The following is an 18,320-nucleotide window of genomic DNA, read 5'->3' as shown; positions in this document are numbered from 1 at the left end:
ATGTCGGTCCGAACACGACCTTGCATGCATTTGTCAGAGTGGGCTTTGCTGCTTCAGGTGAAAGCAATGTGAGCACTGTGAAACATGATAGCTTGAAGAAGCTATACCATCGCTTATCATAAATAACAAATGGCTACTATATTTACAATGAGCCCATGCAGGTTAAGGTCACATGGTTGCATACCTCTATGCACTGGTTGTATAGTGGGTCTGAACAGTTAAGGTCTTGGAGTGATTTTAGTTCAGTGCTAATTTAAACTTCATGTGGAGTGTTTGTTGACAATAGAGCAGTGATAAAAGTCCAGACCTTCAAAGGGAGGATGTTCCTCCGTGTCTGGTGCTACTTCAGTGTGGGAACAGGGCCCTTACCCTGTCAATCATGTCATCACATTCCTGTGGGCGTACGGTGGGACCCACAGGGAGAGCATGTGGGCTCAGGGCTCTGGCCGTTTTGAGCTTGCAGCTTTGTGCTCACCCTGTCTGGAGAGACCTTTCATTTGGCTATCGTTTAGGTTTTCAGTCGTTTATTTTCATTTTACTGTGATGAGATAGGCTGTGTCATCACCCCCACCCACCCCCACAGCAACCCTCATGAGGCATGGTTGTCTTCCCACAGTTCAGTGATGCGTGGGAGAGATATCTGCTTAGTACTCACCTAGGCTCAAGCTGGAACTACGTTTTGACATACTCAGGTATAACCCAGTTCTCTCTTTTCCCATCTTTTGAAGAAAAAAAACTTTTTTTTGCCTATCCTGCCCATTTTAATGTGTTATCCATTGGCATAGCTCTTTGGAACGTCTGGGTTAAATAATCTAATGCAGTAATAATCATTGAGAAAAAACATTAATTAACTCATTAAACTCCAGAGACAACTGACTCTTCCACCAACCCATGGAAAAGCATTGCATTAATCCAAATGGAGGATTTGGTACTCTGACTCTCACCCCCTTGATATACACCGTGAAGTTAAACTTGCTGATGGAGAGAGAAACAGCACGATTGTATTGCTCTTGGCTTCGTCTGCGGCTGTTTTCCTCGCTTCTTTCTTCCCATTTCTCTTCATCCTCCCGTCCCTGAGCTCCTGTTGGTGTAGCAGATCTCTAACCATGCATCTGCTGTGTTGGACTGAGAGACTTGAGTCAGGGGAACGTGTGGGTTTGGATTTCCCTTCACTTCAAAGTCCATAAGAATGACTTCTGTTTGACTTGGTGGGGTTTCAGCACAGAGCGGTGGATTCCTGCAGATTGCTGGAATTCATTTATCTGCGAGCTTGTGGTCCCTTCTTCCAAGCAAGGTTTCAGTTTTTCTTCAGCAGAAATTAGGGGAGGCAATTGTAAAAACACATTTCTAAAGCTGGACTACATTTCCATGATATGTCTTTATTCACATTTAAGCTGATTTGTGCTCCTCTCTTCACTGACAGGAATATTAATTAGTGCTGAAATGTTTACTCATTAATTGATTAGTCATTTGTCAGAAAATTGATGGACAACCATTGTTATATTCAGTCACTTAAGTCATTTATCAAGCAAAAATGCAAAACATTCACTGGTTCCAGCATCTCAAATGTGAGGTTGTGGTTCTTTTTTTCAGTTTTTTATCATTGGAAACTGATTTATCATTGGGTTTTTTACTGTTGGTCAGACAAAACGAGCAATTTGACAATGTCACTTTGGGCTCTGGAAATTGTGATGGACCGTTTTCACAAAACAAATAATAGATTAATTTGAAGAAAACAATACAGAAAGATTAATTGACAATCAAAATACTCTTTAGTAGCTCCCAGTAGCAATGCTTTCTTGTGAATCACATACACAAAGGAGAAACAGATTGTGACAGTGATGAATGGACAGAGGGCTGATGCATGACCTCTTGTTTTTTTTCATCGCAATGTTTTTGGTGATGTACAAGTTCACCAGTCACGGAAGCAGAAATTCATGGTGCCCTTAATATCCCCTTACCCACCACCACCTGCCCAACTAGCACTTCAGCCAGCTGCTTCACCCCGGGCCAAGGTGAGCCGTCACTTGTGGAATGACATATCTGCCTGTCTCTGAGCCGTCCAATCCATGGAACGTGAGGATGCCAATTATTCCTCAGCTTCCCCAGTCTTTATTTAAAGAGTGATCTAATATTGCATCTAGTTGTGTCATGTTGTTTACTGGGAACATGCATGGGGGCATCTCAGCTATGCTGCCACTACTCTTTGCCTAGGTGATTTTCCAGGAGTTGATGAAGGGGACTCCAACCCTGATCCTAATTATTCTGGTTGTGTGTTAACATGTTGGTGAACGGATGCTTGAGGAAGTTAGCCGATCCTGAGGGAAAGTAGTCTCGGTCCAGGTGTGATGTGAGGTGGGATGGGCCTGGTCTTGCCTCAGGAATGGTCTGGAATCACTGACTAATCCCTCACTTTGTAGGCACTCTATTGAACCGAGACACACACACACACACACACACACACACACACACACACACACACACACACACACACACACACACACACACACACACACACATACACACAGTCACACTCACACTCGCACACAAACAAAACGCACACTCCCCTCACCCAGTCTGAGTAAACATCCTTTGAAGAATAAAGTGCCTTTTTAAAATAGATGTCCGCTGATCTCAAAAGAGACTCTCTGTATAGGAGGGAGGAAACTATTCACTGTTTAAACAGGTTGCTTGTTGTTGTCTGACACATAAGACCAGACTCAGTGCCAAGCACCATGACTCTTGTCATGGTGCTTGGCACCTGCTCAGAGCAAAACATGAACATGAGTTGAGGGTTATTAGCATATAAATTTGATTTGTACGAGTAATTGTGTTTTTGATAGCTTGTAAGCATGTTGGCTTTGTTTGTTTCTGGCAGTAAAGTTATTGTGTTTTCTAGTCTAAGAGTGTATGTGTTTGGGAATGTCCTCAGCTGCCACACTGTCCCATTCCTGAAAGCGGTTGACCGATAGGGAATCTCTCCACCTTGGGGCAGCTTTCAGCGCCATCTTAGATGAAAGGTCCTAGGTTCCAGCACTGCTGAGCCCCAATCCACTCCTCACAGGCGGCAGAGCAGCTGACATACCTGACGAGGCCAGCATGGGCACCTAATGAAAGCAGACGGCACAAACGCATAAACAAAGAGCAACTCGCACACACAGTCGGCCAAATGTGGGTGGAAAGTTTATCCCTAAACATAGATGTGTAGCTGACGGAAATAACCCCGGGTTCTCTCTGGCTTTATTCCATTCTACACTTAGGCAGTGGTATTTGACTGCCACAGAAAACACAAACACAAGTACACACACACACGCTCATGGTGTGAGCTTGTTTACTCAGGCCTGATTTACTTGGTTTAGTTGTCCTCTACAGTGACCTCTGCTCAGTTGCCTCGTCAGCGCAGGCCAAGCTCTGCTTTACTTTACTCTGGCAGACTGGCCTAACCTGTTTTACCTGCAAGGTTGTGGCTACATACTCGCCCCAACCCCCACTCACTATTTCACTATCTTCATTTTCATTTCCCTTATTCACACTCTTGAGACAAATAATATCAGGCAGATATTTGTGTTGTCATATATATAAACGTATTATTGTTATTAGATATTGACATATAAAGCATCCACAAACCAATAGTTTTATGTGGGAGAGTGCATAACCCTTTGCCCTTTGGCCTAGGGAGAGAGGGGGTCAGCTCAGGGGGTAAAGAGAACCGTCAGCCCTGATTGGCACTAGCACATGTAGGCATTCCCACCTCTGCCCCTGCCCCTGGCTTGGTCCTGTTAGGTAGGCCTCACCCTGCCCAGCAGAAAAAAGGAGTTGTCAGCTTTAGGGGCTTTGCGCTGGGGCAGCTGCCACTGGACAGACAGTTATATTTAAACTTGTAAGGCGAGGGGAGGCACTGTGTGGGCAGCAGCTTTTACACTTGCTACTTGCTGCTCTGTGGGCCAGTGGGCAGCCCAAAGCTCTTTATCCATACAGAAGCACTGGCAGTGCCAGGGAAGAAGAAGGAAGTGAGAGCTGAGGATGGGATGGCACTAGGCTGGCCCCTAACTGGGTTTAATAATTTTATCCTCTATACAATGCTGACCACTGTTTCCCTTTCCATTGTTCTCATTATCACATTGTGCATTAGTGACGAGAGCCTCACTGCCTCTGGAGCTCTGCTGGAGCCAGCTGTGGCCCCCCCAAAACCCTCGGGAACCATGCAACTGTATGTGGTTTTGTGTGTGTCTGTGGATGTGGTGGGGAGGTGCTGATGAAGAGGTTAGTCTCTAAGCCACCTTGATGTGTCCTGCTGAGCTGCAAAGTCAGAGGAGAGTTGGGGCTGGATAGTGCAGTGTGTGTGTAGCATGTGTTTCTTGTGGCTTGTCAATAATAGTTTTCAAAATCTAGGACCATCCCATCCATCTCGTTTTTAATGTAAACTTTGGTACATTCAGTGCTATGCCTCGCGGGCAGAACTCTCATACTTTACAAGTATTATGACTAGGGCTGAACGATTAATTGCATTTGCGATAATATCGCGATATGTTAAAACGCGATTTCCTAATCGCAAAGGCTGCGATTTGGTCACATGACTCGCGAGAGCAAATCAGTCTGCACTCCGCAGAGAAAACCATCAACTAGCACGCTAACGCTACGCCGTACCTTGAGCTGATTTCTGTCATTCAAACAACTCTGAGTTGTAGTTTAAAACTTTTACAGCCATTTTAATAAAATTAAGGGTTTTATTCTGGTTCGAGTCCATACATGCAGTTAATGGATACAGACACGCAGAACTGAAGGCTCGGTTGGCAACTAGCTCTGATTAGCTGTTAGCTCCGGTTAGCTCCGTTATAAAGATATGAGTGGAGGAGCTGCCACTGAGAGGGGTAACAACCAGACTCAGATAAATGACGTTCGGGGAGCTTTCACAGCAGCGTGGCCGCGGTGTTTCAACAGTTTTATTAGTACAGTTAATCCCACGGCAAGAACACCAGCAACTAGCTAACGTAACGATAGCCTCTCCGAACAAGTGCACACTGCAGCACGCAACTTCACGAGGGGGAGGGGCTGGAGGCAGCTCCTCTCTGTGCACTGTAAAAAATTACACTGTTGTGTGTGTGTGTGTATATACTATATTTTTACTTTTTTAACTGTCTAGTGTGTAATTGTGTTGTTCATACTATAAAATGATTTATTGTTTGTCTTTGTTGAATAATACAGAAGACAAAGCTTAAAAAAAAAATCGAATCGCAATTGCAATATTTGGGAAAAAAATCACAATTAGATTATTTTCAAAAATCGTTCAGCCCTAATTGTGACTTTTATGAGACCCCTGTCCCATAAAAGTCACATGAATATCTGCCATACCACTCTGTCAGATGAGTTAACCCTGTTGCTTTCCCAGAGGGCACTGTTAAGGTGGACAGCAGAGTTAAGAAAGAGTAATGTGACGGCACATCACAAGCCAAATTCAACCCCCCCAGAAGCATATAGAGTGCTTAACAGTTTTCCAAGCCAGCACTTGTCCCCTCCACCATAATGAGGCAACAGTGACGGCATTACTTGACCTTTTAAAACGATTCCACTCCTGGAAATTGAAGCTGGTATTGCAAGATCATTATAACTCTATCTGGACCTGAGGTTAGATGTAGGAGGATCACAAGACCAGAAGAAGCAGGACTACTCCCTCTGGCACGATGGTGATTTCCTCAAATCATCCTCCCCTGCAGTTTTATTAAGATTGATGACCCCAAGAGTTTTGTTTTAGTGTCACAGGGGTATACTAAGAGTCTTAAAAACTGTTATACTTATATAAAATAAACTTGAAAGCATCATGAAGGCACACAGAATGTTGTGTAGGTAGTAAGGTGGGCCTCCGTGATGTGAAAAGCAGATGTTTGTGTTGGTTTTTTCAGTGGTGTTGTTCCAGTGGCCCCTTGTCCCTTAGCCATTTCTGGTCTGCTGTGACCAGCTGGGGGTCCCCTCTCTCTCCCCTTCTGTTGCTTTCTTTCACCAGAGCATTTGGAAAACAACATTCAAATGCCGTAATTTACACAAGCTTTTAATAAGACATAATGAGTTCATGATTGAAAGCTTCAGCAGTATTATTAGGTGGAGGACAGCGCAGGTATGAGACGGCACAGCTCTGCGTTAACTAGACAGACAGCTTGTCTTGTATCCAAGCAGCTTAGAAGTACTAGAAATCAATAATTTCCTTGCAGATTTTTTTTGTAAATATATTCAGAAGAGCAAAGCTGGTTCTTGTGTATGCATGTCTTGTGCTGTGTTTGTTTGTAATGATGTGTCTCTGCAGTTTTCAAGGTGCCCTTGCAGTGGAATGCAACAGAAATTTCTCTAGACTAGGGGTTGGCTCTGTTCTGTCTGTCGCTCAAAAATCTGATTTACTGCCCTTTAGCTATCTGCAACTCCCAATTTGCCTCTCTCTTTCCTATCACTCCAACATTGTAAACTTTTCTTCTTCTGTTTCTCACTCTACCCTTCGTCCCAGTGATTGGCGCAGTGGGGGAGTTAAACAGTGCTGAAAGTCTGAAAGAAGATGGATGGAGAGACTGAAGGGGTGCGAAAGTGAGGGAGAGTGACTGAGTTTGGGTCTGTTGGTCTGGGTTTTATTAGCCTGTGATGGGGCTCTACTGTGTTGGGTGAATGGATGGGACAGGATAGGGGATCGCTGGCACCTTGGGGTTTAAGGTTGAATGAAAACCATAAAGAAGCATGTCTAGCATTTTTGTTTTAAAGGAAAAATCCAACAATGTAAATCTAAAGCATTAAATAGTTTTTAAAAACAGGGCATGCGCATATGGGCAATAGGCCAAAATACAATCTGTTCTTGGGTTCATTATTTGATTAGGTGTTTTTTTTCTTATAATTTTGGATAAAGTAAGTTAACCAACAGATAAATGTCACATGTTAGTATCCCTTACAGTCAAGGAGCAAAGGTTTGATGTGATTGTATTTATTATATAAAAAGAAATAACTCAATCCTGGAAAAGAACAATACTTGTTATTTCAGCAGCAGTAGTTTCATAAGCATAATGTAATGCTACCAAAATACATGGCATTTTGAGTAGACGTTCTTTCACTATTTCTTTCACTCACCTGCTCCTTCCCCCACCTACATGTATAAACCACCACTGAATGCAACGGGTTCAGGCTTGTTCTGTTAAGATAGTTAAGTCATTCTGGGAAAAAGTATTGGATGATATGGATAAAATCCTGTATCCCAGTATATGTCAAGTTATATTGCAATATTGATATATATCATGATATAGTACATTTTCTAAAAAAAATCTACTGAATATATGTTTATGGATAAAATAAGTAGAAAGGAGTGTCTTATGTTTAGCTAATCTAGTGAATTAAGTACCTGACATTGATGCTAACATTGTATCAAAACATAATTCTGCCGTAAAGTAGTCCTGCTCATTGATTTGCAACATTGCCTACAATGGCCTAATACAGCCAGATATATTCTGACGATAGACACATTTATATTGTTTAACGGTATACATTGTCATATCACCCAACCCTACTGCGAAATTAAGGAAATCACACACTAAAGTAGAAATTGATGAGGCATGTTGAAGAAAAGTATAGAAATAACCTAATGACAAAATAAATCCTGGATTGCTTCAACACTACATATTGATGATGTATTACGTTATAAGAGTACAGTATAAGTTTTCTTTGTGTGTGTGTTTATTGGTTTGTCTTATGGCCCTGACACACCAACCCAGTAATCGGCCATTGGACAGGTCAGCCCTCGAGTTCGGTGTGTTCCGTGCCGTCGTCCGTTGGAGGAGCTGTCGGCCTTCATTTTGGCCGACGTGACTTGCTGGGTTGGAGGGCGGGCAGTCGGACTCAATGACCAATCTGATTGGTGGAGTGCTAACCTGGAAATGACGAGCAGGATGTGCATGACTAAGCCTATCAAAATCTGACGAAAATCTTTTAAACTGACCTTTGTCGATCTGAAATGAAGACAGATTCAGCAACTGCATGGCCTATTTCTTGCTTAAAATGTTTTCAGAAACACGTTTCGGTGAACTATCTTCGTAAAATATGAGATTGTATTCTGAACGAAGCCGCCATTATGCCCGGTTGAAAAATCCAACCCACGTGACGCGTTCGTCCAATCAGCTGCGGGTTTTAACTTTTTGGGCAACAATACAGATTAGCGCCGCCTGCTGTTATGGAGATGTATTATGTCTTGCACACGGCGCAGAACGTAAGCTCAAGTCGGCGTTGCTTCGGTGTGTTCTGAGGCACTTTTTGGACCTCGGGGAGCTGACTGATCAGTCCGACTGCTTTGGTGTGTCTGGGGCTTAACTGTCCTACATACTGGTCTTATTAGAACAATTACCATCATGTTGTGTTTGGCTGATAAACTCTGCATCCATTGCTGTCTCATCTCAGTGTTCATCACTTAATGCTTTTGTAACTTCCAGCTCAGCTTTGGTTGTTTTATTTCCCTGTGTGTGCGCTCGCATGGGTTCGCAAAGCATGTGTGAGGGCGGGCAGTCTGAGGCCGCCGGGCACATGTTACTCGTTTAGTTTGGTTTTCATCAGCTCCCCTCTGTGTTCTGTTGTTTATACTCCCCCACTACTCTTTTCTTTGCTTTCTCACTTATCTTTTTATCTCTGCTTTGTCTGAGTTCCTTTACTACTCTCTAAAATAGTCAGTGTTTGTTTAGGATTCATCTTTTTAATTCCAGGTTTGTTTCATGAGTCTGGCTCATCTTCTGAGTCTCATTACTTAAATGCTGGAGAAATCAAAGTAGTTTGACGCTGTGTGGAAATCCCCTTTTGATGGCAGAGCCCCAAATCGAACAAATCTACAGTGTCCTTAAAAAGTATCATGTTTCTCACTCCATCACCATGGTTAAGAGCATTAGGAACTGGAGTAGCCCGACTGAAATCTTAACTTTGAGTACTTATGGATCAAAGGGGGTTTTCAGACTACAGTTTTCTGTCCTTGACACTGCAGGTCTTATGACTGTAGGAGACCCAGCAGTGTAACAATTTTGTAAAACTTCTGTAAGTTGAACAATCCTGAGGATTTGTCTAATTTAAGTGATATTTAGATTCACCCAGTTTAGATTGACATTGTTTTAGGTCAATCTGCGGAAAGACAACGCAAATAGTAAATAATCACAGCTAAACCCACAAACATGGCACTTCCTACACACTTACACTAGCCTACCAAATTAAAGCTTTAGTGTGTAACTTTTTTATATTAATGAACGTCCGTTACATTCAAGCCATTGCCAAATGAGTTGATACAAAGCTAATTAAGACTATCAGCTTCACAAAACTCTCTCTGTATTTCTCCGCATGGCTGTATTTAGAAATTGTTGTTGTCTGGCGACTTTCACGCACAGAAACTTGAGTGAAGATAATTACCTCTTCTGAAGAGTCCATCATGTTTTTTTAATCCTCCGTGTCCTCCTTGGCTACTAGCAACTGTGTGGAGGAGGGGTTGGGGCCCGTGCGCGATTATGGAAGGCTGTATCATGTGGATGCAACAACAGTGGTGTTGTCATTACTTAGAATTTCCCCACCACAGTTCTCCTGCATGATGTTATGTTCGTTTGTTCTTGATCAATCTTGTTGAGTTGCCAACAGTGTGTTGACCTCTAAAAACATGCTCAGTTTGTCCCAGTTAGGTTTCTCCACTAAACCAGCAGTGCCTCGGAATAGTGAAAATGTTGTCAGACAAAACTATTGCCAAATCAGTCAGTCAAGAACTGGTGGTTGTTAATGCTGCAGTTTGATTGACATGAAGCCTTTTCTAAATAGTTTTTTTTCCTGTTTGTGTCATCTTGATTGTGCCATAGCCATAGTTTCCAGTGTTCCATTGCATACTGCAAACTAAGACAATAAGATTATTGTTCTGTGTTGAATGTTTTCTCTTCCTTGTTGTTTTTTCAGCGCCAGACGGTGTCTCTTCAGCCTGCTCCTAAGATAGAGGAAGTTCTGTACCACTACAACCCCCTTCAAGTTGAAACCTATGGCCCCTTAGTGCCTGAACTGGAGCAGCTGGGCAGACTCGGGTACAAATTTATTTACACACTCACACAAGTTGAATGAAAGAAGAATACCCGATAACAGGTACATTATTTCCTCATAAATTCTTTGGAAGTTTCCTGGAAAGAACTATGTCATTTGGTGCCAAGTAGGCTATAGGAAAAATAGAGACAACGTTCTGCAACTGTTGAGATTAATTAGTTGGGTCCAATTTCTAAGCAGCTCTTGAATTTCTGTGGAATTTCCTTTAAAAGAACTGCTCCATTTAATCCCAAGTAAATATAAAGTGTAATAAAAGAGTAAAGGTTTAGCTGACCTGCCATCACTAACTTATAATAGCAGTTAATTGTAATTAATTAATTAAAAATATATCAACTGAATACTGTCTCAATTTTTCTTGTAATTGATACCTAATTATAAAGTTCTTTTAAAAGACCTCCCCAAAAATGTAAAGTTCCTTTCTAGGAAATTATAGTAAGCTACGGGACAGGTAAAAACAGGTTTTACTGGTTAAACTTAAATCCTGTAGTTTTGTAATTCTATTACATAGCTAAAATAGTGTATTGTCAAGGTTTTGATGTAGGGTTAGAGTAGCTGCTAGAGTCTGTCTGCTTGGAAAACCTGGCTCGTCTCACTTGACTCTCCTCTGATTCACTGGGAGAGGGAAAGCAAATGAGGAGGGCTGGGAGAGAGTGAGAGAGAGAAGGAGTAACAACCATCACCCTGCTACAAGCCGCCACAGTGCCTCTGTAGGAGTGTCCATTAACACACACAGGAAGTGCTTTCCCCCGACGGCCCCTTTGGGCCAATCAATCCACGACGCCATTGGTCCAGTTCTCGCCGAATGTAAGCTATCCATCAGACAGCCCAGCGCCCAGCCATCTGCACTGCAACTGGCTGGCACTAAAGCCTGCCCACACACTGAGAGCGGCCTGCTTTTATTGGGTGACAGGAACAAAACAGGGTCATAGTCTTTTGGGCGAGCTCATTGACTTTCAACACTGCTTCACTCTAACAATAACCTTCATTTGGCTGCGATGTGTGGATATGTACATAATGTCAGCATGTTTAGGATAAGGGTTTTCTAGTTAATTCTTCTTTATTCTTCAGATAAAAGTTGCTATCGACTTTTGTTGCATAATCACATGTACCTAATTACCTGGAAAATGACCTACTTAAGGTGAAACCTTTTCCTTTAAAGGATTGCGGTAGAGTTTAAGCAGAATAACTGGTACTTATTTACATTATGTATTCAGTGAAGTGCTGAGGTCCGACTTCTTTTGGCCAGGCTGATCAATATGCAGATGAAACACATCTCACAATTTTTGCCGCATGCTGGAGCTCAGAGGAGCGGAGGAAGAGGAGGGGGGGCCCGGTGTCAGCAGTTCAGGGGTCCAGGAGGACCAATGCTGGAGAGGAAGGGCTCTGCCACAGAGATAAATAAGGTTCTGTTCAGTAAGGAACACCAGTCCCAATGGTGCAGGCCGCAGGCAGCGACACAGACAGGCCCGTTCAGACAAACCACAACTCCCAAGATGCAATGTGCTGTTAAGTAAAAGCAAGGAATAGTGCTGACACTTCTGCACAGTTGGCAGTTTGTGATTCAGCTAAGTTTGAGGTTTTGTGCATGCAAGCTCAGATATATACAGATGATCAAGCTTGCACATAGACATGCATACATACGTTGTCCCTTAAACCTACTATACACTTTGTGTCATACACACCCACACTCACCCCTGTTATTGCAGTCCCAGCATTTTGGCCTCAATGGGAGTTGTGTGATGTGGTAGATATTCACAAGCGTGTGTGCAGAGGAGAGAGAATGCATACAGCGTTGAGAGGGTGAAAAGTGAGTCCCCTGTGTAGAGAGTTGGACTACAGCTCCAGTCCTATGACCTGTGAAGGGAATATGCTTGAATGTGTGAGGAGATATGGATGTGCCTGAGCGTGGATGAGGTGAAAGGGGCTGTGAGGGGGCAGGTACTTATTTTAAAACACGGCTGTTTGTCTTGGTCAAGGCCCACAGTGACAGCAGCACCACTGGTGATTTGTCTTGGACATAGCCATCAAGTGAGACTGGATAGTTGAGCTCACACACCCCCTCCCTGGTGGCCCCGGGGCCTCTGGGGCTGGTCTCTTGCACAGGATGTCCAGTCAACACAGGACTGACTGGAGCCGTGCTTTTTATTTCAACTCACTCTTTTCTTCTACGGCGCTCTCTTTCTCCCTCTGTCTCAGTGTCTGTGTCTCTTTCGCCTTGTCCCTTTGCCCCCAAAAAAACCGCAGGAGTGCTGCACGGCTGCCAGGAAAAAGAAGGGCCACGCCTCTTTCACTGTCTCTCCCTCTTTGTCAGCTGTACCTGAATAAATATGGGCTGAGCTGAGCTCCTATATTAAAGACAGCTGCCTCAATACTGGAGCAGAGTAAAGGCTGCATGTTCAGGCAACAGGGGCCTCCAAAGTGCCCATTCAGCGTTCACCTCAACATCTACACCCCCCACGCCCCCCTCCCCCGTCATTTTACACACACATGCATAACCAAACGCTTCTCCCCCTGATGTGCATAGGTGCGTATGATTTGCCACAGAGGATAGGACCCCTACTGTGTGAGGTTTCTATAATGGCAGTATAGTGCTGTCCATCTCATTGACTGGCACATACCCAGAACCATGTGTGAGCCATGAGAATTATGAGTAGACTATGAATGTAACATTACAGCCTGTACTCCAAATGTCCTGCCATGGCTCCTTGCTTTTATGTTGAACAGTAAAAGCCTCTAATAAACAAAATCAAAGTAGAAGTAAATACTGCATTGGAGACACAAACGGAAACATATGATGTTTACATTATCGTGACTGTGATATGAATCCCAGCACACAGCAGCCAGAGACTGAAACGCCTCCTCACGCCGACCCTGCGCCTGCTGACGGACATAACCTGAATGGAAGCACTTGGATACATAAAAAAAACAGTTTCTGTAGATGAGCCCACATGCTGGCGACCTGGAAGAAAATGTTACGTCCTATTTTTGCTTGTGTGTGTAGATGAGCATCTCGGTCTGAGTTTGTTCTCTACGAAAATACTTTTAAAGCTCTGAGTGCGTAGGCGATGAAAGACTGGGCTCTGGACAAGGACAAATCATACGGGGGAAAATAGGGGAAAGAGAAATTGGCTGCGGAGCGTTGAAAAATTTGACTCAAACCTCAAGTGCTGACAAGAAAGCTAGCCAGAACAGTTGTTTGTGTTGGCACAGGTCGCCCTGAAATTAGCCCATCTCTTTCTGACAGAGGTTGCTCAATGCGCTTTGCCAAATGCCAGTGTGTATAATATTATGAAGTTTTGCCTCCTCCCCCCACTCCGCATTGCTTTCTATAATTGGTGGAAAAAGTGAGGTTTTCTGTTGGGAGCGCTTGTCAAGCATCCGTCTCTTGTCGGTGGGGTGAAGGGGAACAGCTGAATGAGCAGAGTGTTTAGTCTGGAGCTGGTCTCCTGGGGATACACTTCTCCGCACAAGGAAGTAGTCCTCAGAGCACTTTCGCTCACCAAAACAGACACCTTGTGAGTTAAATAGCGATGGATAGTTTTCTATGACCATTCATAAACACAGAGAACAACACATTGTTTTCATCCCCTGGAAATTGCCCCAAAGTCTTCTTTTAAAGTGACTAAATCTTTTTATGGACATATGTACATACACATAGACACACAGAAGTACATAAATCACTTGTGCACACACACATAGAGTAGCTATGTTTAACGTGTACTTAAAGGACGCCTGCTCACTGTTCTGGTTGGGAGCCAAGGGTTAATGGGTCTCTGAGTGATGCTCTCCTCCTGCCTGTGTTCTTTAGCTTTCCAAGCATCCCTTGGCGTCTGCGTGTTTATGTGAATGGTGTGTGTATCTGTTTGTTTGTTTGTTTGTGTGTTGGCATATACTGCATGTTAAGTGCTTTGGTGGGAGGGAGATATTCAGAATAGTCAGTGGTGCCATCACAGCCCTCAGTTCCTGGCAGCCGGCTTTGCTAGCCTCTCCCTGCCTGGTTGGCTTGACTCCAGGTCTGAGCTCTCCATCTTTCCAGCTCTACCAGTGACCCTGGATTTGGCTCTGGGAGTTTAGCAGGGCTACTAAACATGGTCCATAGAGTACTCTTGAATCCATTTCTGCCATCACTAAATTGGAGTATATGAGGTTTAAATTGCATACAAATCATTCTTTTGTCCCCCCTGCTTTTCCCTCTGACTCTGTGATGAAAGTGCAAGTCAGCCATGATATTCTTCTTTTTCAGTCAATATGCAGCAAACAGTTACTCCAAAGGAATTTCCAGAAATTGCCGTGAATAGCTATGTATCCCAGGTTCTCTGATCCCTGCAAGGCGAATATCCATTGGAAGAGCCAGAGGGGGGTGCGGCTGGGGGGGCAGGTTCAGAGGTCACTGACCACGGGGGACCTGAGGTGAAGCACCGGCACGTCAGAGTGCTGAGACTGACGGGAGCAGAGTGATGGCACCTTGGAGAGACGGGTCTTGTATTCTTGGCCTCAAATAGTCATGCACTCACGCACTCTTTCTCACACAAACCCAGCTTTGATGCTTAAGTTATGAGCTGGAGACTGGGCGCCGGTTAGCATGACCTTAGATGAACTCCCTCAAGAGCAGTGTGCTTTGATCTACTTTTACTACTATTAGATAATGTCTCAAGGCACATAGTTTGCTCTCATTCAGCCAATTAAAATATTATGTGACTTTGCCAAATAGTACAATTTATGGGAAAACTTGTTTATTTGGCTCTTGCATAACAGTAGGGCTTTTCCAAAATACTTTGGGGTTGCCACCATAACCAAGACCTAAAGCTGAACTTGGTTACTCAGATATCTGATATCCTCCTTTCTTCCACAATACAGACTCATCGCATGTGCCACTGTCTTGTGTTACTAGATCCAGCATAGACAGTAACTATAGACTTCAATGCAGTGCTTCTCTGACCATTTAAGTGTTTCCATAGCTTAGATCTAAAAGCTCGACTGTAACCGTGGAACTCTCAGATTTAAAAATTTGCATAACCAAAAGAGAGTGGAGGCATTATAAAAGTGTGGAGGCTCAAGTCCAGCTATTTGACTTGCAAACCTGTGTCAGCACAATGCCACATCTTCATGCACAGCATCTAGCCACCACATTGCTTTCATACTCAGCTTCTTGTACTGTAGGTACTAAGTCTCCTCGTTACTAACTAGATCAGAAACAGAGTGGAGCGTGGCCACCATCCGACTCTCCACCAGCCCCCACCCAGGCCATTATCCTGTCTGTCTTCAGTAAACAGACCATTAACAGACAGAGCTGGTGGAGGCCAGATCACTATTGTTTCCCCTCCCAGAGATCTGTGCAAATATTGATCTTTTCTTGAAGTATGAGTCAAAATAAGCATGCGCTGTAGTTGACTGCAGATTTTTTACTTGTGCTGTTTACTGAGTCACTACTGACCCAAAGAGCGGGCATTACAGAATGACAGAGCGGGAGAAACAATTGTCTTGTGTGTATTCTGGTCATCTGAAAGAGGTCTGCTTTTAGTGTTATTGTTTTCCCTCTGTGGGCTGTGTGCCAGACAGACCAGTAGTCTCCTCCCAAGATGAACCCAGGCCAGGCCAAACCAGGCCATTGCGAGCGAAGGAGACATCAGCAGACATTGAACTCTGAGTATAACAGTGTCCCTTGCCTCCAGTTTTATTTGTGTCACAGCCTAGAGGCGACAGGGTCAACAACCAGCGTAGGGTGAGGTGATGTCTTTTGACTATTTTAACACACACGGATCTTTTTAGAGTTGCATGCTTGGATTTTGAGCATGATGGTGCTTATAGCTGTGCACACATCCTCAGTTTGTTTGTGTTTTTCACACAAACACCAACAGACCTGAACTCTGTGCCTCTTCCCTGCTCTTCAGCCCCGGGGCAAAGGGCCTGGCAATGTACAGGGGGATTAGCTGGCTCATTTTCCCCTCTTAAGAGCTGGAGAAAGAAAACAAACTACCGTCATTTGGGGCTTGGCTGTGGGGAGATGCCACGCACACCTCATGGTAGGAGGTACTTCCTTACTATGATGTATGAATTATTACCCTCCCCCTGCTGTACCTTTCCCTGCCTTTTTTGTTTCCTTTATCCCCTTTTCTTTGCTCTTTTCCCATCTTTCTCCATCATTGATATCCTCTTTGCCTCTCCTCAGTGCTTGAGGTGCTTCAGTAACTGATACCTGTGGAGGCGACCTATCCCCCTGAGAAAACTCTATTCTTCCTCCCTGTATCGGGGCTCTATTTCCAGAATGTTACAGCTAACTGTCAAGGGGTTTAGCTGTGTGTATATATGGGTGTGCCTTGTGCTAGCAGCCATTCACTGGACAGCATATGTCCTTCCATTGTTTACGGCCCCATTTGGTTAACGATGACACTGATGTCATGTCATTATCCTCCCTCTCCAGTCTGGTTTGTCCCCCGCCCCTCCTTCCTCTAAGCTCTCCAGGGGGCAGAGTTATCAAGTGGCAGCTCGGGAGACAAAAGAAAGATGCTCTCTGTATCAAGTGGCTAGCAGGATGTGTGATGCCTCTCCAAGCCCCACGGCTGCTGCGGTTAGGTGTGAGGCCAATGGCCCAGCCAGTCAGACAGCCTCTGTTGCCCCCATCAGGTCAGACAGAGGAGGTGCAGGGCCAACACACAAGAGAGCCCTGGATGAGTAGTGACAGGTGACGCTTGGACCAGGAAGTGAAGTTTGGGCACAAGTAGCACAATAGTCCTTTATCATGGGCACCTCAACAGTGTTGTCGTTCATAGACACAAAACAAGTGTACCTCTTAGTCTTTATCAGTGAAACTAACAAGCTGCAATGTTAAAGACAGCTTACAGGTTGTCAGTCACTCCACATGAGAATGTATTTCTATAAGTGTTAATGTCAAGTGTCACCCAAAGCTTCTGTTAACACTCTAAACATGTTCTCCCCTTAACTAATTGTTAGCTACACCCACCTCTTTCTCCTCCTGTCTTTTGGGACGCAGAGAGGCAGACTCAGCATGTCGGTGGTGATGATAAGACACACGATAATGGATAAGGGGTCTATAGGCTTGTGAGATATGATGTAACCACATTGAGCCCCCCTCAGACGCACTCACAGAGTACAACTTGAGATAATCTGGTGGACAGTGGGTATGCTGATGGCTGAGGATCTGTCTCACACACTTGCACGTCCCAGAGGAAGCTGCATTCAGTGGAAAAGAGTGTGACCTTTGACCCGTGGTGATGAAAGACCACTGTTGACAGATATAGTATACCTGTGAGAGTCCTCTGTGTTTGGCTTGTCTGCGGGGGTTTTGTTTCTGGACTGCAGCCTGAACCAATTCACACGTTCTCCACTGGTAAAATTCTGCTCCATCGGTTCGCCGTCGGTATTGGTACAAACAGCTCTGCCCTAAGAAAAACATGTATTCACACACATGTGAATTGTGTAGACACACACACAGGGGCATAAGCACACATTGCACATACACACAATGCACTCAGTGTGCTGTGTCTCTCGCAGGGGTACATTTTCCCTCAGGGTAGAGTGTAGGAAGGAGGGGCAGATGGGGCAGCAGTGCTGTGAGTGAAACCGGAGCTGCCTGAGGAATGCAAGGGGTGTTTTTGGAGGACTGGAGTGGAGTTTGGGGGGTAAAGGGGGGTTGACTTAAGGGGTAGGATGGGTGATTAGGGGGTGACAGCTGAGTGCTGACCCCTCCTATAATGACAAATCATCTGGCAGGTGTGTGGCTCTGCACCCCCCCCCCCTCCAGCCCCCATCATTTCCAGGCCAGGAATCCTCAACCGCTGCCGGAGCAAAGCGCTAAAGGAAGACTTCCGGACATTTACACTGCCATCCAGCAACCTCATGACTTTCAGAAGTATGGGGCAGTATCTATTCAGATATAGCCTGCCTTATGCTCGTCAGCTGCCCTCTTTGTGCACTCAACACACCAGTCTAAGTTCCTTCGCTTTAATAAACATAGTTAATGAGGCTTCAGTCCTTTGAGTGGTCTCAGGTAGGGTAGGTTTTATGGATTTATCTTTGCAGATGTCATTTTTCCTTCCAGTGTTCCTTTGAACAGAATACATAGTTTATCTCTCCAACTGCCTGAAAGTCAGTGTACTCTGTGTGGGTCATAAATCATGCTGACGAGAAGCTGAATTCAAAAATTCTCATCTGAAGTATAAACAAATGCTGACCATGGATCAGTGAGGGTGCTGTGAAAGCGGACAGGTGCCAAGCTGAGGCTTAGGTCT

General features: G+C 44.4%; 1 protein-coding gene across 2 annotated transcripts in view; it reads left to right on the top strand.

The window, feature by feature from the left end:
* Nucleotides 1–18,320, top strand: part of mnat1 (MNAT1 component of CDK activating kinase) — a 36,951-nt gene that overhangs the window by 14,462 nt on the left and 4,169 nt on the right. For both annotated transcript variants that reach the window (XM_035994470.1, XM_031278536.2), the window contains one exon: nucleotides 9,934–10,055. In XM_035994470.1, the coding sequence (XP_035850363.1) occupies nucleotides 9,934–10,055 (122 nt within the window). The remainder of the gene's footprint in view (nucleotides 1–9,933; nucleotides 10,056–18,320) is intronic.

This window comes from Sander lucioperca, chromosome 18 (assembly GCF_008315115.2).
Source record: "Sander lucioperca isolate FBNREF2018 chromosome 18, SLUC_FBN_1.2, whole genome shotgun sequence".
Lineage (NCBI taxonomy): Eukaryota > Metazoa > Chordata > Actinopteri > Perciformes > Percidae > Sander > Sander lucioperca.
The sequence above is the reverse complement of the archived record's forward strand: the minus strand, read 5'-3'. Positions and strand labels throughout refer to the sequence as shown.